The sequence below is a fragment of the Oncorhynchus kisutch genome, linkage group LG3, assembly GCF_002021735.2.
Source record: "Oncorhynchus kisutch isolate 150728-3 linkage group LG3, Okis_V2, whole genome shotgun sequence".
NCBI classification, from domain to species: domain Eukaryota; kingdom Metazoa; phylum Chordata; class Actinopteri; order Salmoniformes; family Salmonidae; genus Oncorhynchus; species Oncorhynchus kisutch.
Window position 1 is genome coordinate 52,597,987 of NC_034176.2, and position 25,569 is coordinate 52,623,555.

Sequence of the window (25,569 nt, forward strand, 5' to 3'; positions counted from 1 at the left end):
GTAGCCCTTTTCCCACCTGTCTTTGTGGGAAGTTGACTTTGTTTATGGCACGTAGCCTTTAGCGTCACGGTTTGTTTTGTAGTGTTTATTGTTTTGTTCAGCGTCTTTTCTAAAATAAAGGAATATGTACACTCACCACGCTGCACCTTGGTCCTCTTCCTTCAACAGCCGTGACACTACTACTACAGCACATTTTGTTAGCCCAAGACTATGCTATTCAGAGTTATTGACCTCACAGTAAGCCAGATTCGAGTAACTTACATTTCAACATGTAGACTCAAAAGCTGCACTGACCGATAACGTCAAGCTACTTAACTAATGTTTGGGACTACCCAGTCTAGCTAGTAGTACTGCTAACATTAGCTACCTAGCACATTTTACGAGCAAGGTTTTGATTACAGGACAGTAGCTAACGGGACACTGAATCCAAGAGCTGGAGCTCTGTACACCACCTGACAATTACTGTCCAAATATGCAAAATAATGCTAATAAAGCTAGCTAACTTAAGGGAAACACGACGTTAGCTCAATTAGCTACTGTAGCTATCTGCTGAAAAAACAAAGCTGGATAGCTGAGTATTTTTTTTCCTCCAATTTATAGAAGATGGACATACAGAATTTCTTCTTCAGAAAGAGGGCGAGAGATGTAGCTCAGCAAACACAGATGGTTGTGATATTTGCAGGAGTAAGTTAATTTATTTTCTCTGTGTGTGTGTAATTATAATACAATTATTTCGAATCAACTTTAGCAACATACAGTGGGGAGAACAAGTTTTTGATACACTGCCGATTTTGCAGGTTTTCCGACTTACAAAGCATGTAGAGGTCTGTAATTTTTGTCATAGGTACATTTCAACTGTGAGAGACGGAATCTAAAATAAAAATCCAGAAAATCACATTGTGTGATTTTTAAGTAATTAATTTGCATTTTATTGCATGACATAAGTATTTGATCACCTACCAACCAGTAAGAATTCCGGCTCTCACAGACCTGTTCTTTAAGAATCCCTCCTGTTCTCCACTCATTACCTGTATTAACTGCACCTGTTTGAACTCGTTTCCTGTATAAAAGACGCCTGTCCACACACTCAGACAGACTCCAACCTCTCCACAATGGCCAAGACCAGAGAGGGTGTAAGGACATCAGGGAAACAATTGTAGACCTGCACAAGGCTGGGATGGGCTACAGGACAATAGGCAAGCAGCTTGGTGAGAAGGCAACAACTGTTGGCGCAATTATTAGAAAATGGAAGAAGTTCAAGATGACGGTCAATCACCCTTGGTCTGGGGCTCCATGCAAGATCTCACTTCGTGGGGCATCAATGATCATGAGGAAGGTGAGGGATCAGCCCAGAACTACACGGCAGGACCTGATCAATGACCTGAAGAGAGCTGGGACCACAGTCTCAAAGAAAATCATTAGTAACACACTACACCGTCATGGATTAAACTCCTGCAGCGCACGCAAGGTCCCCCTGCTCAAGCCAGCACATGTCCAGGCCTGTCTGAAGTTTTCCAATGACCATCTGGATGATCCAGAGGAGGAATGGGAGATGGTCATGTGGTCTGATGAAACAAAAATATAGTTTTTTGGTCTAAACTCCACTCGCTGTGTTTGGAGGAAGAAGAAGGATTAGTACAACCCCAAGGACACCATCCCAACCGTGAAGGATGGAGGTGGAAACATCATTCTTTGGGGATGCTTTTCTGCAAAGGGGACAGGACGACTGCACCGCATTGAGGGGAGGATGGGTGGGGCCATGTATTGCGAGATCTTGGCCAACAACCTACTTCCCTCAGTAAGAGCATTGAAGATGGGTCGTGGCTGGGTCTTCCAGCATGACAACGACCCGAAACACACAGCCAGGGCAACTAAGGAGTGGCTCCGTAAGAAGCATCTCAAGGTCCTGGAGTTGCCTAGCCAGTCTCCAGGCCTGAACCCAATCGAAAATCTTTGGAGGGAGCTGAAAGTCCATATTGCCCAGCGACAACCCCGAAACCTGAAGGATCTGGAGGAGTGGGCCAAAATCCCTGCTGCAGTGTGTGCAAACCTGGCCAAGAACTACAGGAAATGTCTGATCTCTGTAATTGCAAACAAAGGTTTCTGTACCAAATATTAAGTTCTGCTTTTCTGATGTATCAAATACTTATGTCATGCAATAAAATGCAAATGAATTACTTAAAAATCATACAATGTGATTTTCTGGATTTTTGTTTTAAATTCCTTCTCTCACAGTTGAAGTGTACCTATGATAAAAAATTACAGACCTCTACACGTTTTGTAAGTAGGAAAACCTGCAAAATCGGCAGTGTATCAAATACTTGTTCTCCCCACTGTAGATGGGTTGGCTGACAACATCACGAAAACAATTCAGATTGTTTAATTGTCACATGTATAGAGGTTGCAGGTGTGATTGCAGGGCACAGTGAAAATCGTAGGCTTCGAGCTCCAACATGCAGGACTAGTGAAATTAAAAAATAAAAATGGTAATAAAAACAATAGAAATAGCACTATATACAGTTGAAGTTTAGATACAGTTTAGCCAAATACATTTAAACTCAGTTTATCACAATTCCTGACATTTAATCCAAGTAAAAATGCCATGTCTTAGGTCAGTTAGGATCACCATTTTATTTTAAGAATGCTTTTATTGCTGTCATCACATTCCCAGTGGGTCAGAAGTATACAAACACTCAATGAGTATTTGGTAGCATTGCCTTTAATTTGTTTAACTTGGGTCAAACGTTTCAGGTAGCCTTCTACAAGCTTCCCACAATAAGTTGGGTGAATTTTGGCCCATTCCTCCTGGCAGAGCTGGTGTAACTGAGTGAGGTTTGTAGGCCTCCTTGCTCTCACACGCTTTTTCAGTTCTGCTCACAAATATTCGACAGGATTGAGGTCAGGGCTTTGTGATAGCCACTCCAATACCTTGACTTTCTTGTCCTTAATCCATTTTGCCACAACTTTGGAAGTATGCTTGGGGTCATTGTCCATTTGGAAGACCCATTTGCGACCAAGCTTTAACTTCCTGACTGATGTCTTGAGATGTTGCTTCAATATAACCACGTAATTTTCCTACCTCATGATGCATCTATTTTGTGAATTGCACCAGTCCCTCCTGCAGCAAGGACTCCCACAACATGATGCTGCCACCCCCATGCTTCACAGTTGGGATGGTGTTCTTCAGCTTGCAAGCCCCCCCTTTTTCCTCCAAATATAATGGTCATTATTGCCAAACAGTTCTATTTTTGTTTCATCAGACCAGATGACATTTCTCCAAAAAGTATGATCTTTGTCCCAATGTGCAGTTGCAAAATGATGTTCTACAGATGGTGCTCCTGTAGAACACTGTGAGGGCCCTCGGGGAAAGGCTGAATTTCTTGTTGTGTCTTCTTCACTACGGTGTGTCTGAGATGTGTACGCCAAGGAATTTGACGTTATTTACCGTCTCCATGGCGGCCCCGTTGATGAGGATGGGGGCGTGTCCAGCCTGCTTCCTCCTAAGTCCACAATGCACCCCTTTGTTTTGCTAACATTGAGGGAGAGGTTGTTTACCTCCTCCCTGTAGGTTGTCTCATCATTATTGGTGATCAGGCCTACTGCAGTTGTGTCTTCAGTGAACTTGATGATGGAGTTGGAACTGTGTGAGGCCACACAGTCATGGGTATACAGAGAATGCAGGAGGGGACAGAGGACGCACCCTTGTGTGGCCCCCGGGTTGAGGATCAGTGTCGAGGAGGTAATGATATCTACCACCACCACTTGGGGGTGGCCCATTGTCATCGGGTCATTGTGCTTGAATCTTGAGAAAAAGGTGTTTAGCTTGGCTTGTAGGTGGCTGGCTTTCTTTTAGTAATCCATGATCGTTAGGAGCCTTTGCCACATACGCCTTGTGTCCGACCCGTTGAATTCCTCCTCCACTTTGTCTCTATACTTGTTTTTCGCCATCTTGGTCGATCTGTGTAATTCATATTTGTACTGTTTAACCAAATTATTGTCCCCGGTCACCTTGCCCTGTTTATAAGCAGCATCTCTCTCTTTCAGTTTTCCTACAAGACTGCTATCAATCCATGGTTTTTGATTCGGGTAAGTTTCGAAAGATACTATCGGTATCACATAATTTGTGACTCATTTCAGGAAACTAGGTGTATGTCGCATGTCACTACTTTACAAGAAAGACATTTGAAAGTAAACTTTTTTTTAAATCAAAATGCATTTTGGGGAGAAATGCCTTCTGGAACATGTGAACTTTCATGTGCCTTAATAACAAACTTGTGTGCCATCTGTAAATATGAATAAAATTGTTGAATTACGAGCCTAGTTGGTTTAGCCATGGAACAAGGGAGCAACCTTCCCGCTAGCCATGTTTAGCTGAGATAATGAGTGGGCTGGACATGCCGAGAGATGAGTTTGAATTGGTCTGCCATGTAGCACACTTCTTTCTATAATATAAGCTGGTCAGTATGTGTAGATAATCCTTTCTAACACAGCTTTTTTGAAAGATATCACATAGTAGAACTGCATAAGTGTTGCTTTCCACTTTCTGGAGGACCGAGTTTTGAAATCAGTGGAATTACAGTATGATAGCTAAGGAGATGGGGAAAATTCTGCCGTTTGATTGCAAATATGTAGAAGGAGTCAAAGAGAACACACACAGAAGGCTCCGGATTACATCTTCCAACTAAGGGCAACCATGGCATCTGTGACAGAGGGTGAAGCTTCCATCCATGTATACGGTAAGAGAGTCTAGCTAGCTACATTTTCAGATAATACACTTTTCTAATTTTGTCAGAAAGTCATTTTCATTTCAAGTTCAAGTGTACTGTTAGCTAGCTAACGTTACATGTATGAGCTGTGTAGTAATATTATTCGTATCTCAGAGACATTTGCATTGCTAGTTATAGCCGAATGTTAGCTAGCTAACATTGAACATGGTTGGTTAGCGACCGCCAGATTCATGCAGGGTAGTAACATTATGAGTTGGGATTATGGTTCATTGTTTAGCTACCTAGCTACATGTCTAAACAAAAGACTTCACAATGAAAGTAACAATTTCAATAGAATGTTTATGATGTCACTATGACAACTTGTAAATTCGCTCTGGCTATCTACTCTGACTTCAGAGCACTCTCGTCTGAGTGTTGCAGAGCGCAGAATAACTGATGAATTTACGAACGCTCAACACCCATTGAATATGGCCAGTGTCAGTAAATGTTGGCAAAATATATTTTTTTTGTTAAATTGTTGCCAGCAGCACAGTTGCAATGCTCTGGATAACATAAAAACAGCCTAACCAGCTCTGCTAGGGCGAATAAAATGGTCAGAGTGAGCTGCTCTCTCCTTTGTGTCTTGAAGTAGCTAGCAAGCTAGCCAACGTTAGCCAGTTAGCTTGGGTAACTGCTGTTGTTAAGTCAGAATTCCCGGATCAACCCTACTTTCGGCCAGATCGTCCAGTGTGCACTCTGAATGCTCCAAGAGCAAAACGCTCTGAATTTACAAACGGCCAATCTGACAACACTCCTGAACAACTGAAGATGATTTTTAAAGAATTGATCGGGTACTACTTGAAACCAACAAACGCCCCAAAATATCTGGCCCTCTGCACTCCCTAAATCGCTGCATTGAATGGTTCAGCAGACTTTTAGCCCTCCATAACTGTCTACGAGACTATTGCAGCTCTGTGGGTGTAATATTTCTTGACAATTTTGAAACCTTCTAGAAACAAAGCTTGTATTATGAGGATGGGATCCACCCAAATCGTTTGGGTTCCTGGATCCACTCGCAGCATTGTAAGGCTGCGTTGAGACAATGACTTATCAATGACCCAAGCCCAACTTCTTTAATTCCTACCATTGTGTCGCTGAGTTGTCATTATGCTTCAGCAAATGTACATTATCCCAGCGGCATTAGAAGACAATGTAAGTAACCAAATGTACATCCCTCTTACTGCCCTGAATGCCTCTGTTGACCCTACAGCTATTGTACGCAGTAATCATATGCCTATGAACCAGAGTTATACAGTTAGCACTGAGGTGGTGTGCCCTAGCAGGAAGTCCACTGTGTGCAGCTCACCCTGCACTAACATAAAACACCTGAGCATGTCTACCCCTGCTAAGTTTCCCAGTAAAGCAAGAAAAACAATCAAGCATTCCAGAAAAGTGTTAAAAATAGCCCACATTAACATATGTAAATTAAGAAACAAGGTTCATGAAAACAATAATTTGCTAGTGACAGATGACATTTATATTCTGACAATCTCTGAAACTCACTTAGATAATACCTTTGATACAGTGGTAGCAATACATGGTTATAAGATACAGAAAATACAGAACTAACTAAAAGGTGGAGGTGTGGCTGTTTATATTCAGAACCACATTCCTGTAAAGCTTAGAGAGGATCTCATGTTAAAAACTGTTGAAGTAATATGGCTACAGGTTCATCTGCCTCACCTAAAGCTCATTCTGGTGGGAAGCTGCTATAGGCCACCAAGTGCTAACAGTCAATATGTCAAATGCTTGATAATGTATGTGCTATCAATAGAGAAGTATATTTTCTGGGTGATTTCAATATTGACTGGCTTTCATTAGGCTGCCCACTCCAGAGAGAACTTCAAACTGTAACCCTGTTCAGGTTGTCAATCAACCTGCCAGGGTAGTTACAAACGGCACAGGAATGAAATCATCAACATGTATTGATCACATCTTTACTAATGCTGCAGAAATTTGTTTGAAAGCAGGAAAACCAAAGTTCCAAAGGCTGGGCCTGATATAGTGTATAAGAGGTCATACAAGAAGTTTTGTAGCGATTCCAATGTTGTAAAGAATATTTGTTGGTCCGTGATGTGTAATGGGAAACGGAAGGGAAAGAGGGATACCTAGTCAGTTGTACAACTGGATGCATTCATTTAACCCAACACCTCTGAATCAGAGAGGCTAACACTGACATTCACGTCATCGGTGGCCGGGGAACAGTGGGTTAACTGCCTTGCTCAGCGGCAGAACGACAGATTTGTACCTTGTCAGCTTTCGGTTACTGGCCCAATGCTCCTCCCTGCTGCCCCATGAGGAGCAACCAGACGCTGCACTTGACACATTTCTGAAATTGCTTATCCCAGTTACCAATAAGCATGCACCCTTTAAGAAAATGACTGTAAAAACTGTTAAATCATTGTGGATTGATGAGGAATTAAAACAAATTATGGTTGAGAGGGCTAAGGCAAAAGAAAAGGGAAATAGGTCTGGCTGTACAACTGTTTGGCAAACATACTGCAAATTGAGAAATAGTGACTAAACTGAATAAAAAGAAGAAGAAACTACACTATGAAACAAAGATAAATAACAAAGAATGATAGTAAAAAGCTTTGGAGCACCTTCAATGAGATTTTGGGCAAAAAGGAAAACTCCGCTCCATCATTCATTGAATCAGATGGCTCATTCCTCACAAAACTCACTGTTATTGCCAACTACTTTAATGATTTTTTTCATTGGCAAGATTAGCAAATTTAGGCATGACATGCCAGCAACAAACGCTGACACTACACATCCAAGTATATCTGACCAAATTATGAAAGACAAGAATTGTAATTTTCAATTCCATAAAGTAAGTGTGGAAAAGGTGAAAATTATTGTTGACTATCAACAATGACAAGCCTCTGGGGTCTGACAACTTGGATGGAAAATTCCTGAGGATAATAAGCCACTCCTATTTGTCATATCTTAAATTTAAGCCTACTAGAAAGTGTGTGCCCTCAGGCCTGGAGGGAAGCAAAAGATATTCCGCTATCTAAGGATAGTAAAGCCCCCTTTATTGGCTCAATAACCGACCAATCAGCCTGTTACCAACCCTTTGTAAACTTTTGAAAAAGTTGTGTTTGACCAGATACAATGCTATTTTACAGTAAACAAATCGACAACAGACTTTCAGCACGCTTTCAGCACGCTTATAGGGAAGGACATTCAACGAGCACAGCACTTACACAAATGACTGATGATTGGCTGAGAAAAATGTATGATAAAAAGAATAGTGGTGCTGTTTTGTTCGACTTCAGTTTGGATTTGACATTATCGATCATAGTCTGCTGCTGGAAAAAGACATGTGATATGGCTTTACACGCCCTGCTATATTGTGGATAAATAGTTACCGGTCTAACAGAACACAGAGGGTGATCTTTAATGGAAGCCTCAAACAAAATCCAGGTAGAATCAGGCCCCTTAGTTTTTTCAGTCTTTACTAACGACATGCCAGTCTATGTATGCGGATGACTAAACACTCAGCTACCACAGCGACTGAAATGACAGCAACACTTAACAAAGAGCTGCAGTTAGTTTCATAATGGGTGGCAAGGAATAAGTTAGTCCTAAATATTTCAAAAACTAAAAGCACTGTATTTAGGACAAATCATTCATTAGACCTCAACCAAATCTTGTAATGGATAATGTGGTAATTGAGCAAGTTGAGGAGACTAAACTGCTTGGAGTAACCCTGGATTGTAAACTGTCATGGTCAAAACATATTGATACAACAGTAGCTAGTCTGTCTATAATAAATCGATACTCTGCATTCTTAACAGCACTATCAACAAGGCAGGTCCTACAGGCCTTAGCTTTGTCGCACCTGGACTACTGTTCAGTCGTGTGGTCAGGTACCACAAAGAGGGACTTAGGAAAATTGCAATTGGCTCAGAACAGGGCAGCACGGCTGGCCCTTGGATGTACACAGAGAGCTAACATTAATAATATGTATTTCAATCTCTCTTGGCTCAAAGTGAAGGAGAGATTGGCTTCATCACTACTTGTATTTGTGAATGCACCGAACTGTTTGAACTACTGGCACACAGCTTGGACAACCATGCATACCCCACAGTCCCCAAGTCCTGAGCAGACTATGGGAGGCGCACAGTACTGGATAGAGCCATGACTACATGGAACTGTATTCCACATCAAGTAACTCATGCAAGCAGTAAAATTAGATTTAAAAAACACGTCAAAATACACATTATGGAACAGCGGGGACACATGCATACAAACACACATGTGCCACTGATCCCTCCCATTAGAGCGTTCACACCCCGTAGAGGCAGTTGTTGATGAGGTCAGAAGTGGGTCCCCTTCTCCCTTTTCTTCTTCCCTACCTCTTTCTTGGTCTATTCATCTTGCATCTTTCTTCTCAGTCTCCCCTTTCCCACTCCCCTCTCTTTTTCTTCCGTCTCCACTCATCCTCTGTCTGTATTCCCCTCACCACTGGTACTCTTGTTCTCTCTCTATTTCCCTCTTTCATCTTTCTAATCTCTCCCTTCTCCCTTTCTCAAAACTGTCATATAGGGCTACATACAGTTGAAGTCGGAAGTTTACATGCACCTTAGCCAGATACATTTAAACTCTGTTGTTCACAATTCCTGACATTTAATCCAGGTAAAAATGCATTGTCTTAGGTCAGTCAGGATCACCACTTTATTTAAAAAATGTGAAATGTCAGAATAATAGTAAAGAGAATGATTTATTTCAGCTTTTTCTTTCATCACATTCCTCGTGGGTCAGAAGTTTACATACACTCAAATTGTATTTGGTAGCAATGCCTTTAAATTCTTTAAATTGGGTCAAACTTTTTTGGGTAGCCTTCCACAAGCTTCCCACAATAAGTTGGGTGACTTTTGGCCCATTCAGAGCTGGTGTAACTGAGTCAGGTTTGTAGGCCTCCTTTCTTGCACATGCTTTTTCAGGTCTGCCCACAAATTTTCTATGGGATTGAGGTCAGGGCCTTAAGCCATTTTGCCACAACTTTGGAAGTATGCTTGTGGTCATTGTCCATTTCGAAGACCCATTTGCGACCAAGCTTTAACTTCAATATATCCACATAATTTTCCTACCTCATGATGCCATCTATTTTGTGGAGTGCACCAGTCCCTCCTGCAGCAAAGCACCCCCACAACATGATGCTGCCACCCCCGTGCTTCACGTCTCCTTTCTCCTTCACGGTTGGGATGGTGTTCTTCGGCTTGCAAGCCTTCCCCTTTTTCCTCCAAACGGAGGTCATGGTCATTATGGAAAAAGTTTTATATTTTTGTTTCATCAGACCAGGGGACATTTCTCCAAAATGTATGATCTTTGTCCCCATGTGCAGTTGCAAACCGTAGGTTGGCTTTTTAATGGCGGATTTGAAGCAGTGGCTTCTTCCTTGCTGAGCGGCCTTTCAGGTTATGTCGATATAGGACTTGTTTTACTGTGGATATATATACTTTTGTACCTGTTTCCTACAGCATCTTCACAATGTCCTTTGCTGTTTTTCTATGATTGATTTGCACTTTTCGCACCAAAGTACGTTCATCTCTAGAAGACAGAACGCGTCTCCTTCCTCAGCGGTATGCCGGCTGTGTGGTCCCATGGTGTTTATACTTGAGTACTATTGTTTGTACAGATGAACGTAGTACCTTCAGGCATTTGGAAATTGCTCCCAAGGATGAACCAGACTTGTGGAGGTCTACATATTTTTTTCTGAGGTCTTGGCTGATTTCTTTTGATTTTTCCATGATGTCAAGCAAAGAGGCACTGTTTGAAGGTAGGCCTTGAAATATATCCACAGGTACACCTCCAATTGACTCAAATTATGTCAATTAGTCTATCAGAAGCTTCTAAAGCCATGACATAATTTTCTGGAATTTTCCAAGTTGTTTAAAGGCACAGTCAACTTAGTGTATGTAAACTTCTGACCGACTGGAATTGTGATGCAGTGAATAAGTTAAATAATCTGTCTAAACAATTGTTGGAAAAATAACTTGTGTCATGCACAAAGTAGATGTCCTAACTGACATGCCAAAATTATAGTTATCAAGAAATTTGTGGAGTGCTTGAGAAACAAGTTTTAATGACTCCAACCTAAGTGTATGTAAACTTCTGACTTCAACTGTATGTGACCCCTGTTCCACATTGTCCTTGTTGATTATTGTTCCATATATGTATATATAGATAGTGAAAGTTTGTTTTGGGCTTCGTCCCCATCATGTTCATGACATACTCTATTTTGGGTAGAGAAATGAAACCCCCTATTCTTATTCCTGAGCCTCCCTCATATAATGATACAATGTGACAGAATAATCAACTTATCTAATGGAGACAGAAATATGTGGAGTGGTTGAAAAACTAGTTTTAATGACTCCAACCTAAGTGTACATAAACTTCCGACTTCAACTGTATATACAAATAATAATGGATTGGATTCATATGGCATTTAAATATAGCACATATATAAATGGTTTGTCACCAGTTCACAGCAAGTTTCACATTACAGAGCAGTTACGTCACCTCCTCCACCACCCATAACCAAAAAGTTTGGCTTCTATTGGTTTCAATTGACAATATTGGTACCAGAGGGCCTGATGTTGCTTCGTGGCCTGCGTGGAAATCAAACTTGGGAGAAGACTGGCAAACACAACAACACACACAAGGCCCTATAAAATCAACGATGCGGAGAATGCAGATGGAATCGCGTATTCCCGAAATTAAAACGGAATTCAACGATATAAAAAAACAATTTGAACTTAGGAGGAAATCAACTAAATGTATTGCTCCACAATGAAATAGGGTGCAGGCCAGGCAGCAGGCTGTTAGCCAGCCTGCCAGCTTAGTGGAGTCTGCCACTAGCACAGTCAGTGTTGTCAGCTCAGCTATCCACATTGAGACCATGTCTGTGCCTTGACCTAGGTTGGGCAAAACTAAACATGGCGGTGTTCGCCTTAGCAATCTCACTAGGATAAAGACCTCCTCCATTCCTGCCATTATTGAAAGAGATCGTGATACCTCACATCTCAAAATAGGGCTATTTAATGTTACTTCAAAGGCAGTTATAGTCAATGAACTCATCACTGATCATAATCTTGATGTGATTTGCCTGACGGAAACATGGCTTAAGCCTGATGAATTTACTGTGTTAAATGAGGCCTCACCCCCTGGTTACACTAGTGACCATATCCCCCATGCATCCCGCAAAGGCGGAGGTCTTGCTAACATTTACGATAGCAAATTTCAATTTACAAAAAAAATAATTTTCGTCTTTTGAGCTTCTAGTCATGAAATCTATGCCTACTCAATCACTTTTTATAGCTACTGTTTACAGGCCTCCTGGGCCATATACAGAGTTCCTCATTGAGTTCCCTGAATACTTGTAGTCATAGCAAATAATATTCAAATTTTTGGCGACTTTAATATTCACATGGAAAAGTCCACAGATCCACTCCAAAAGGCTTTCGTCTCTGGACCTAATCACTGTCACAGTCATACTCTGGACCTAGTTTTGTCCCATGGAATAAATGTTGTGGATCTTAATGTTTTTCCTCTTAATCCTGGACTATCGGACCACCATATTACGTTTGCAATTGCAACAAATAATCTGGTCTGACCCCAACCAAGGAGCATCAAAAGCCGTGTTATAAATTCACAGACAACACAAAGATTCCTTGATACCCTTCCAGACTCCCTCTGCCTACCCAAGGACATCAGAGGACAAAAATCAGTTAACCACCTAACTGAGGAACACAATTTAACCTTGCGTAATACCCTAGATGCAATTGCACCCCTAAAAACTAAAAACATTTATCATAAGAAACTAGCTCCCTGGTATACAGAAAATACCCGAGCTCTGAAGCAAGCTTCCAGAAAATTGGAACGGAAATGGCGCCACACCAAACTGGAAGTCTTCCGACTAGCTTGGAAAGACAGTACTGTGCAGTATCGAAGAGCCCTCACTGCTGTTCGATCATCCTATTTTTCCAACTTAATTGAGGAAAATAAGAACAATCCCAAATTTATTTTTGATACTGTCGCAAAGCTAACTAAAAAGCAGCATTCCCCAAGTGAGGATGGCTTTCAATTCAGCAGTAATAAATTCAAGAACTTCTTTGAGGACAAGATCATGATTATTAGAAAGCAAATTATAGACTCCTCTTTAAATCTGCGTATTCCTTCAAAGCTGAGTTGTCCTGAGTCTGCACAACTCTGCCAGGAACGAGGATCAAGAGAGACACTCAAGTGTTTTAGTACTATATCTCTTGACACAGTGATGAAAAGAATCATGGCCTCTAAACCTTCAAGCTGCATACTGGACCCTATTCCAACTAAACTACTGAAAGAGCTGCTTCCTGTGCTTGGCCATCCTGTGTTGAACATAATAAATGACTCTCTATCCAACGGATGTGTACCAAACTCACTAAAAGTGACAGTAATAAAAGCCTCTCTTGAAAAAGCCAAACCTTGACCCAGAAAATATTTTTTTAACTATCGGCCTATATCGAATCTTCCATTCCTCTCAAACATTTCTGAAAAGGTTGTTGCGCAGCAACTCACTGCTTTCTGAAGACAAACAATGTATACGAAATGCTTCAGTCTGATTTTAGACCCCATCATAGCACTGAGACTGCACTTGTGAAGGTGGTAAATTACCTTTTAATGGCATTAGACCAAGGCTGTCAATCTGTCCTCGTGCTCCTAGACCTGCTTTTGATACCATCTTTTGGAGAGATTGGAAATCCAAATTGGTCTACACGGACAAGTTCTGGCCTGGTTTAGATCTTATCTGTCGGAAAGATATCAGTTTGTCTCTGCGAATGGTTTGTCCTCTGACAAATCAACTGTAAATTTTGGTGTTCCTCAAGGTTCCGTTTTAGGACCACTATTGTTTTCACTATATATTTTACCTCTTGGGGATGTCATTTGAAAACATAATGTTAACTTTTACTGCTATGCGGATGACACACAGCTGTACATTTCAATGAAACATGGTGAAGCACCAAAATTGCCCTCGCTAGAAGTCTGTATTTCAGACATAAGGCTGTGGATGGCTGCAAACTTTCTACTTTTAAACTCGGACAAAACAGAGATGCTTGTTCTAGGTCCCAAGAAACAAAGAGATCTTCTGTTGAATCTGACAATTAATCTTAATGGTTGTACAGTCATCTCAAATAAAACTGTGAAGGACCTCGGCGTTACTCTGGACCCTGATCTCTCTTTTGACGAACATATCAAGACTGTTTCAAGGACAGCTTTTTTCCATCTACGTAACATTGCAAAAATCAGAAACTATCTGACCAAAAATGATGCAGAAAAATTCATCCATGCTTTTGTTACTTCTAGGTTAGACTACTGCAATGCTCTACTTTCCGGCTACCCGGATAAAGCACTACATAAACTTCAGTTAGTGCTAAATATAGCTGCTAGAATCCTGACTAGAACCAAAAAATGTGATCATATTACTCCAGTGCTAGCCTCCCTACACTGGCTTCCTGTTATGGCAAGGGCTGATTTCAAGGTTTTACTGCTAACCTACAAAGCATTACATGGGCTTGCTCCTACCTATCTCTCTGATTTTGTCCTGCCGCACATACCTACACGTACGCTACGGTCACAAGACACAGGCCTCCTAATTGTCCCTAGAATTTCTAAGCAAACAGCTGGAGGCAGGGCATTCTCCCATAGAGCTCCATTATTATGGAATAGTCTGCCTACCCATGTGAGAGACGCAAACTCGGTCTCAACCTTTAAGTCTTTACTGAAGACTTATCTCTTCAGTGAGTCATATGATTGAGTGTAGTCTGGCCCAGGAGTGTGAAGGTGAACGGAAAGGCTCTGGAGCAACGGACCGCCCTTGCTGTCTCTACCTGGCCGGTTCCCCTCTTTCCACTGGGATTCTCTGCCTCTAACCTTATTATAGGGGCTGAGTCACTGGCTCACTGGTGCTCATGTCGTCCCTAGGAGGGGTGCGTCACTTGAGTGGGTTGAATCACTGATGTGATCTTCCTGTCTGAGTTGACTCCCCCCCTTGGGATGTGCCGTGGCGGAGATCTTTGTGGGCTATACTCGGCCTTGTCTCAGGATGGTAAGTTGGTGGTTGAAGATATCCCTCTAGTGGTGTGAGGGCTGTGCTTTGGCAAAGTGGGTGGGGTTATATCCTTCCTGTTTGGCCCTGTCCGGGGGTATCATCAGATGGGGCCACAGTGTCTCCTGACCCCTCCTGTCTCAGCCTCCAGTATTTATGCTGCAGTAGTTTATGTGTCGGGGGGCTAGGGTCAGTTTGTTAAATCTGGAGTACTTCTCCTGTATTATCCGGTGTCCTGTGTGAATGTAAATATGCTCTCTAATTCTCTCTTTCTTTCTCTCTCTAGGAGGACCTGAGCCCTAGGACCATGCCTCAGGACTACCTGGCATGAGGACTCCTTGCTATCCCCAGTCCACCTGGCCGTGCTGCTGCTCCAGTTTCAACTGTTCAGCACCTGAGGTGCTGACTTGCTGCACCCTCGACAACTACTGTGATTATTATTATTTGACCATGCTGGTCATTTATGAACATTTGAACATCTTGGCCATGTTCTGTTATAATCTCCACCCGGCACAGCCAGAAGAGGACTGGCCACCCCTCATAGCCTGGTTCCTCTCTAGGTTTCTTCCTAGGTTTTGGCCTTTGGGGTTTTAGGCTGCGTTTCTGTACAGCACTTTGAGATATCAGCTGATGTACGACGGGCTATATAAATACATTTGATTTGATTTATTGAAGTTATTCAATAATTATTTCATTTACCCAAGATTATCATAAGACATGAAAAAAATGCATCAGTGAATCGTATTTCCCTTTCCCAACGCTGGAAGGCCCCTGTCTGTGTGTGCGTTTATCTAACACTTTGTGTAGCCATTAGCGATGATGCTAATAATGATAACCGTCTTCTGGGTAGATTGAAAGGCTTTCCCAAAAACCTTCTCAATTAAATGTGAACTACAAAGTAGCCTATGCCTACCTGGCAGAGTGATATCATGACTATTTGTATCAATCCAGTGGTGATTTGTTTAGCAAACTCTGCAATCATGTGTGCTACAGAAACACTGCTAACCAAACAAGGCTCTTGCTTTAAACACATGTAGCTACACCCAAAAATGTAAATTTCGCAGAATTATTCCAGCCCTAAAAAGTGGTTGCCTGATGTGGTTTAAGCATTATTGTGGATCATTTTTTTTGTTGTTGTTGTTCTTCTATGAAAGATTTTGAGAGCGAAAACCTGACAAAACGGGAAAAAAATGAAACCTTCACAAACAAAACAGAGAAAATGTAATTTTGGGGAAAAAAATAAACAGAATTAGACAACAAAAAAATTTACGGATTTTATAGGGCCCTACAAACACACACAGTGGGGCTTGGTTACCATGGTATCCAGGCCGAGGGTCAGCAGCATGAGGAAGAAGATGATGGCCCAGAACGGAGAGAGTGGGAGTCTGGTCAGAGCCTCTGGGTACACCACGAATGCTATGCCTGGACCTGCGAGTGTTAAATCAGATTGATAATCAGAGACAAAAGTGCCAATAAATACTGAACAAAAGCAACTATCTACTCTGACTTGGGTTGTGTGCATATCGAAACAGTACTATTACACTTCAGAATTGGCCAAGCCACTCTCTATTTCTGGTCATACACTATCTGATCTTTTTACATTTTTACATTTTACCTTTATTTAACCAGGCAAGTCAGTTAAGAACACATTCTTATTTTCAATGACGGCCTGGGAACAGTGGGTTAACTGCCTGTTCAGGGGCAGAACGACAGATTTGTACCTTGTCAGCTCGGGGGTTTGAACTCGCAACCTTCCGGTTACTAGTCCAATGCTCTAACCACTAGGCTACCCTGCCGCTACCCAGACCTAGGTTTCAAATCATTTCAAATACTTTATGTGTATTGTGATTTTTCAAGTATTTGAACCCAGGTCTGGATGCTTCATGAACCCTATATGAATGTGTCATTTACCTTCATCAGCCACCTTCTCAATGGGCACCTTCAGTTCGTGGGCCATGAATCCAATGACGGAAAAGATGACGAACCCAGCGAATATACTGGTGGCACTGTTAACTATGCACACTATGATGGTGTCCCTAAACAAGAGAAGAGAGAGACAAGAAAGGGATGTAAATGTTACAGGGCTGTAACACTTACAGTATTTGAGAACTTAGAACTCAATTTTTGGAGTATTATCACACTCAAGTGAGTGGCTATATGTTGGTAATTGTTATAATGTGTCAAAATGTCAAAACATTATAATAACATAACCTAAGGATGTTCTAAGTGTTTCACAGGAGTTGGTTTTGTTAAAATAATATCTTCTTTTACATATCTATCGACCATCTTCATGTGTGATATTGAATAAATGTATGAACAAATAAATTAATTATCTTCTGTGCGGTCTTATTCAAATGCATAACATTTGTGGAGTGGTTCAACAGTTCCCTCTAGTGAGAATACTATGGCCTCATACCAAGGGAGAGAGTATATTGTGTATACAGTCTCTGCTAGTAGCAGTTTTACTTCTTGTTTATATGTTGTGTTATTGTCACGGTACTCAGTATCACAACACTCAAATGATCACGGCAAGAAACAAAACATAAAGCAGACAGATTTTCATGATGACAATTGTATGTTGGAAATAAACAAACAGCTAGTAACGTGCATGCCCCACCCACCTCAGGATTCCCCCTTTTCCAGCCATTATTTCCCTGTTTTTGTGAGGTGTAAATTCACCTGTCACAGAATTGTTGCTGGATAGATGAATTGAAAACTAAAATCAATGTACACTACCGTTTAAAAGTTTGGGGTCACTTAGAAATTTCCTGTCCAATAAAATAATATCAAATTGATCAGAAATACATAATGTTGTAAATGACATTTTAGCTGGAAATGGCTGATTTTTTATGGAATATCTATATAGGCGTACAGAGGCCCATTATCAGCAACCATCACTCCTGTGGTCCAATGGCACATTGAGTTAGCTAATCCAAGTTTATCATTTTAAAAGGCTAATTGATCATTAGAAAACCCTTTTGCAATTATGTTAGCACAGCTGGAAAATGTTGTTCTGATTAATGAAGCAATAAAACTGGCCTTTAGACTAGTTGAGTATCTGGAGCATCAGCATTTGTGGGTTCGATTACAGACTCAAAATGGCCAGAAACAAATACCTTTCTTCTGAAACTCGTCAGTCTATTCTTGTTCTGAGAAATTAACAACTCTTTATTAATAAATCCTTTATATCAAATTTCAGCCAGACTGACCAGCCAGCCCGAGTCGCCTGCATGCCCGACCCCCACCAGTTTAGTCAATAACTCAACTCTCTCCCAACACAAGTTCCTTCCCAGTTCCCACCTTACATTTTTTGGAAACAAAAAAACCCCACACACACAAAAAAACACATACACCTCAAATATAAATGAACACACAGAAACAGCAAATCCTCCATATAATTAATCTCATAGGCCTAATAGTACTGTAGAGCTATTTTTACTTGCACACAATATAGCTGGGTTGCCCTGCCCTGTCCCTAGGGGTCTACCACACTGCAGCTCCCCAACCCAACACACCCCACACAGCTTTAGGATCGTATGGCGCCGGAGGAGATGGCTGCCATTTTACCGGCTCCTAACCAACTTTGCTATTTATTTTTTTCACATTTTTCGTAACTAATTTTGTACATAACGTTGCTGCTACCATCTCTTATGACCGAAAAGAGCTTCTGGACACCAGAACAGCAATTACTCACCTCAAACTGGACAAAGATTTTTTTCTTTAATGAGTCCAACGCGAAGAATATACTGATTCCCGGAGACTAGGCCCTCATCCCCATCATTCGCTTAAAGAAAATATGAAAATACAGCGGGCGGCGGTATGGGTGCCTTGTGAGAATTTGTCCGAGAGTGAGTAAACCACCATCACCCTCTGTATTATTGGCCAACGTGCAATCATTGGAAAACAAACTGGACGATCTATGATTAAGAATCTCCTATCAACGGGACCTTAAAAACGGTAATATCTTATGTTTCACCAAGACTTGGCTGAACGACGACACAGATTATAAAGAGTTGGCTGGCTTCTCCATTTTTTCGGCAGGACTGTCACACTTGTCCAAATGATTGGACCAAGCGTGCGTAGAGTTCCACAAATTTTTATTAACCAAACAAAACAAATATGTACAAACGAAACTTGAAGCTACTGGTGTGCACACAGGCAACTAACTGTAGACAAGATCCCACAAAACACCAATGGGGTAAATGGCTACCTAAATATGATCCCCAATCAGAGACAACGATAAACAGCTGTCTCTGATTGGGAACCATACAGTGGGGAGAACAAGTATTTGATACACTGCCAATTTTGCAGGTTTTCCTACTTACAAAGCATGTAGAGCTCTGTAATTTTTATCATAGGTACACTTCAACTGTGGGAGACGGAATCTAAAAATCCAGAAAATCACATTGTATGATTTTTAAGTAATTAATTTGCATTTTATTGCATGACATAAGTATTTGATCAACTACCAACCAGTAAGAATTCCGGCTCTCACAGACCTGTTAGTTTTTTGTTTAAGAAGCCCTCCTGTTCTCCACTCATTACCTGTATTAACTGCACCTGTTTGAACTCGTTACCTGTATAAAAGACACCTGTCCACACACTCAATCAAACAGACTCCAACCTCTCCACAAAGACCAGAGAGCTGTGTAAGGACATCAGGGATAAAATTGTAGAACTGCACAAGGCTGGGATGGGCTACAGGACAATAGGCAAGCAGCTTGGTGAGAAGACAACAACTGTTGGCGCAATTATTAGTAAATGGAAGAAGTTCAAGATGATGGTCAATCACTCTCGGTCTGGGGCTCCATGCAAGATCTCACCTCGTGGGGCATCAATGATCATGAGGAAGGTGAGGGATCAGCCCATAACTACACGGCAGGACCTGGTCAATGACCTGAAGAGAGCTGGGACCACAGTCTCAAAGAAAACTATTAGTAACACACTACACCGTCATGGATTAAAATCCTGCAGCGCACGCAAGGTCCCCCTGCTCAAGCCAGCGCATGTCCAGGCCCGTCTGAAGTTTGCCAATGACCATCTGGATGATCCATAGGAGGAATGGGAGAAGGTCATGTGGTCTGATGAGACAAAAATAGAGCTTTTTGGTCAAAACTCCACTCGCCGTGTTTGGAGGAAGAAGAAGGATGAGTACAACCCCAAGAACACCATCCCAACTGTGAAGCATGGAGGTGGAAACATCATTCTTTGGGGATGCTTTTCTGCAAAGGGGACAGGACGACTGCACCGTATTGAGGGGAGGATGGATGCCGCCATGTATCGCGGGATCTTGGCCAACAACCTCCTTCCCTCAGTAAGAACATTGAAGATGGGTCGTGACTGGGTCTTCCAGAAGGACAACGACCCGAAACACACAGCCAGGGCAACTAAGGAGTGGCTCCATAAGAAGCATCTCAAGGTCCAGGAGTGGTCTAGCCAGTCTCCAGACCTGAACCCAATATAAAATATTTGGATGGAGCTGAAAGTCCGTATTGCCCAGCGGCAGCCCCAAAACCTGAAGGATCTGGAGAATGTATGGCCAAAATGGCCAAAATATGGCCAAAATCCCTGTGCAGTGTGTGCAAAGCTGGTCAAGAACTACAGGAAACGTATGATCTCTGTAATTGCAAACAAAGGTTGCTCTACCAAATATTAAGTTCTGCTTTTCTGACATATCAAATACTTATGTCATGCAATAAAATGCTAATTAATTACTTAAAAATCATACAATGTGATTTTCTGGATTTTTGTTTTATATTCCGTCTCTCACAGTTGAAGTGTACCTTTGATAAAAATTACAGACCTCTACATGCTTTGTAAGTAGGAAAACCTGCAAAATCGGCAGTGTTTCAAATACTTGTTCTCCCCACTGTACCTGGCCAACATAAATCATTAAACACCTAGATGACACATCCTAGTCACTATCACGCCCCAACCAACACAGAAAATAAACTGCTCTCTATGGTCAGGGCGTGACAGTACCCCCCCCCCCAAAGGTGCGGACTCCGACCGCAAAACCTGACTCAATAAGGGAGGGTCCGGGTGGGCATCTACGATGGATGACACAGGGCGCCGGGGGCGGCTCCGGTTCAGGGCGAAGTACCCACTCTGCTCGCAGATACGTCATCCTCCATGGCGACTCTGGTGCGGGGATCGTCGCCGGAGGCTCCGGACCGTGGATCGTTGCCGGGGGCTCTGGACTGAGAAGCCCTGCAGAAGTCTCTGGACCGCAGACCGTCGCTGGAGGCTCCGGACCGCAGACCGTCGCTGGAGGTTCCGGACCGCAGACTGTCGCTGGAGGTTCCGGACTGTGGACTGTGGACAGTCGCTGGAGGCTCAGGAACGCCGACCGTTGCTGGAGGCTCCGGACTGCAGACTGTCGCTGGAGGCTCTGGACCGTAGATCGTCGCTGGAGGTTCCCGGACCGCAGACCGTCTCAGGAAGTTCCGGACTGTAGACCGTCTCATGAGTTTCCGGACCGTGGACCATCTCAGGAGGTTCCGGACTGTGGACCGTCTCAGGATGTTCCAGACTGTGGACCGTCGTTGGAGGTTCCGGACTGTGGACCGTTGTTGGAGGTTCTGGACTGTGGACTGTCGTTGGAGGTTCCAGACTGTGGACCGTCGTTGGAGGTTCCGGACTGCGGACCGTCGTTGGAGTTTCCGGACTGTGAAATGTCGCCAGAATCTCTGGACTGGGAACTGTCGCCGGAAGCTCTGGAATGTGGAGGCGCATTGTGGCACCGGGCTGATGACACGCACCTCAGGGCGAGTGCGGGGAGGAGGCACAGGACGTACTGGACTGTGGTGGAGCACTGGAGGTCTAGAGCGTAGAGCTGGCACAACCCGTCCTGGCTGGATGCTCACTTTAGCCTGGGAAGTGCGGTGCGCTGGCACAGGATGCACTGGGCTGTGAAGGCACACTGGCGACACAGTGCATAGAACCGGTGCAGGATATCCTGGTCCGAGGAGGCGCACTGGAGACCAGGAGCGCTGAGCCAGCACGACCCGTCCTGGCTGGATGCTCATTTTCGCACGGCAAGTGTGGAGAGCTGGCACCGAGCGCACCGGGCTGTGAATGCGCACTGGAGACACAGTGTGTATCACCGCATAACATGGTGCCAGAATGGTCACACGCTCCTCAAAGCGAGTGCGGGGAGTTGGCTCTGGTCTGGAAACTGGCACCGCCAACCACCCTGTGTGCCCCCCCAAAAAAACATATTTGGGGCTGCCTCTCGTGCTTGCGTCTTGGTTGCGAACCCCGGAATCGTTGTTGATCCTCCTTCGCTGCCTCCGCCTGCTTCCCAGGCAGGCTTTCATACCTCTCCAATACTTCCTCCTAAGTCCACGCTATTCTTTCCTCAACCTCCTCTATAGACCAGGATGCCATCTCCCCCCGAGCATGCTGCTTGGTCCGTTCTTGGTGGGATCTTCTGTCACGCTTGTCGAAATGATTGGACCAAGGTGCAGCGTGCGTAGAGTTCCACATATTTTCATTAACTGAAACTCGCCAAACAAAACAAACAAGTACAAACGAAACGTGAAGCTACTGGTGTGCACACTTGCAACTAACTGTAGACAAAATCCCACAAAACACAATGGGGAAAATGGCTACTTAAATATGATCCCCAATCAGAGACAACGATAAACAGCTGTCTCTGATTGGGAACCATACCTGGCCAACATAAATCATGAATCACCTAGATTACCCACCCTAGTCACTATCACGCCCCAACCAACACAGAGACTAAACAGCTCTCACAGAGAGTACCAACACAGTGACGCATACGAAGCACAATACACTCCATACAGAAGTGGTCAGATGACGCGGATGCTATGCTCCAGGACTGTTTTGCTTGCACAGACTAGAATATGTTCCGGGATTCATCCAATGGCATTGAGGAGTATACCACCTCAGTCACCAGCTTCATCAATAAGTGCATCGACAACGTCGCCCCCACAGTGACCGTACGTACATTTCCCAACCAGAACCAATGGATTACAGGCAACATCTGCACAGAGTTAAAGGCTAGAGCTTCCGCTTTCAAGGAGCTGGACACTAATCCGGATGCTTATAAAAAATCCTGCTATGCCCTCAGACGAACCATCAAACAGGCAAAGTGTCAATTCAGGACTAAGATTAAATCCTACTACACCGGCTCTGACACTAGTCGGATGTGGCAGGGCTTGAAAACTATTACGGACTACAAAGGGAAACCCAGCCACAAGCTGCCCAGTGACGCGAGCCTACCAGATGAGCTAAATGCCTTTTATGCTCGCTTTGAGGCAAGAAACACTGAAGCATGCATGAGAGTACCAGCTGTTCCGGACGACTGTGTCATCGCTCTCTCCGTAGCCAATGTGAGCAAGACCTTTAAACAGGTCAACATTCACAAACCCATGGGGCCAGACAGATTACCAGGATGTGTACTCAAAGCATGTGCGGACCAACTGGCAAGTGTCTTCACTGACATTTTCAACCTCTACCTGGTCGAGTCTGTAGTACCAACATGTTTCAAACAGACCACCATAGTCCCTGTGCCCAAGATAGCGAAGGTAACCTGCCTAAGTGATTACTACCTGTAGCACTCATGTTGGTAGTCATGAAGTGCTTTTCAAGGCTAGTCATGGCTCACATCAACAACATCATGCCAGAAACCCTAGACCCAATCCAATTCGCAAACCACCCCAACAAATCTACAGATGACTCAATCTCAATCTCAACCACACAGCCCTTTCCCACCTGGACAAAAGGAACACCTATGTGAGAATGCTGTTTATTGACTACAGCTCAGAGTTCAACACCATAGTGCCCTCAAAGCTCATCACTAAGCTAAGGACCCTGGGACTAAACACCTCCCATTGCAACTGTATCCTGGACTTCCTGACGGGCCGCCCCCAGGTGGTAAGGGTAGGCAACAATACAACAGAGGTAGGCCTGATCACCGACAATGATGAGACAGCCTATAGGTAGGAGGTCAGAGACCTGGCAGTGTGGTGCCAGGACATCAACCTCTCTCTCAATGCGAGCAAGACCCCCATTAACAGGCCCCCATTAACATCGACGGGACTGAATTGGAGCGGGTTGAGAGTTTCAAGTTCCTTGGTGTACACATCACCAACAAACTATTATGGTCCAAACACACCAAGACAGTTGTGAAGAGGGCAGGACAACACATTTTCCACCTCAGGAGAGATTTGGCATGGGTCCCCAGATCCTATTAAAAGTTCTACAGCTCCACCATCGAGAGCATCCTGATTGGTTGCATTACCACTTGGTATGGTAACTGCTCAGCATCTGACCGGAAGGGGCTACAGAGGTTAGTGAGTACGGCCCAGTACATCACTGGGGCCAAATTTACTGATATCCAAGACCTATATACTAGGCGGTGTCAGACGAAGGCCCAAAAAATTGTCAAAGACTCCAGTCACCCAAGTCATAGACTGTTCTCTCTGCTACCGCACGGCAAGCGTTACCGGAGCGCCAAGTCTAAGACCAAAAGGCTCCTTAACAGCTTCTACCCCCAGGCCATAAGACTGCTGAACAACTAAACTAATCAAATGGCCACCCGGACTATTTACATTGAACCCCCCCCCCCCCTTTTTGTTTTTACACTGCTGCTACTCTCTGTTTATTATCGATGCATAGTCACTTTACAAATTACCTTGATTAACCTGTACCCCCCACCCCCCCACACACACACATTGACTCTACAGGTAACCCCTGTATATAGCCTCGTTATTGTGATGTACATTTATTGTGTTATCTTGTGATTGATTCGATTTTTTTAACTTTAGTTTATTTAGTCAATATTTGATTAACTCTATTTCTTGAACTGCATTGTTGATTAAGGACTTGTAAAGTAACCATTTCACGGTAAGGTCTACACCTGTTCTATTCAGCGCATGTGACAAATAAAATGTGATTTAGTGAAACATTCATTATTGGTTCCGGGTGTGTTAGGCTACGGCCAGAGTGACAACCCACATGATGGCAGACCCCCAGGGCCAGGACTGAACAGCCCAGCAGCTAGGGATTGCCTAAATAGATCTCTCCCCTGACATGGGTATGTTTTCAGTACAGACTCCTTTTGTCCTTCTGTATTCCATATAAGGCATCCAGACCTTATGAAAGTTGCCAAGTATATACCTTTAATCTGGTAAAAAAAATATATGCTAGTGATACATAACTTGACATTGTGGGAGGATAACCAACCTTCCAATTAATGGCAATGCATTTCTTAACCACTATAAATGCTTGGTTACACAGTTATTTCACTCTCCAGTATAAAGAATTACCTTGGTGTACATTTATACACAATTGTATCCAAGAATAGAATCAATGGTTCAATAATTGAAATGACCATTATTCCCAGATCCCAGACTATAGCTTTAAACTTAGTCTGCTATCCTGTAGTTTACATTTATTGCGGCAGGGTCTGCGGGAGCGGGCGGTCAAACAGACTTTGGGATGAAAATATTTTACTTTTGTTGTCCCACAGATTATTTGGAAACGGTCTGTTTTGTATGTGTTAGCCTACCTATTGTATTAAAACCACATATTTTTCTAATTATTTACACAGAATTCGCTGCTTCAACCTCAGTAGCCTTCCTCTCATAGTTGAGCGTGAGAGTTCAAGTGCGCCTAGTATGTGTGGCCTCATTGAAATAGAGTAGGCTGCCCACGTGGGCGGAGAATCACGTGACA

The 25,569-nt window shown here is 43.2% G+C and overlaps 1 protein-coding gene across 1 annotated transcript in view; it reads right to left on the bottom strand.

Moving 5' to 3' along the window:
* The window catches only part of LOC109874211 (sodium- and chloride-dependent glycine transporter 2-like), a 63,748-nt gene that overhangs the window by 27,295 nt on the left and 10,884 nt on the right, over nt 1-25,569 (bottom strand). The window contains exons 9-10 of the mRNA XM_020466033.2: nt 16,774-16,898; nt 16,178-16,290 (exon numbers count right to left, since the gene is read on the bottom strand). Coding sequence (XP_020321622.2) covers nt 16,178-16,290; nt 16,774-16,898 — 238 coding nt within the window. The remainder of the gene's footprint in view (nt 1-16,177; nt 16,291-16,773; nt 16,899-25,569) is intronic.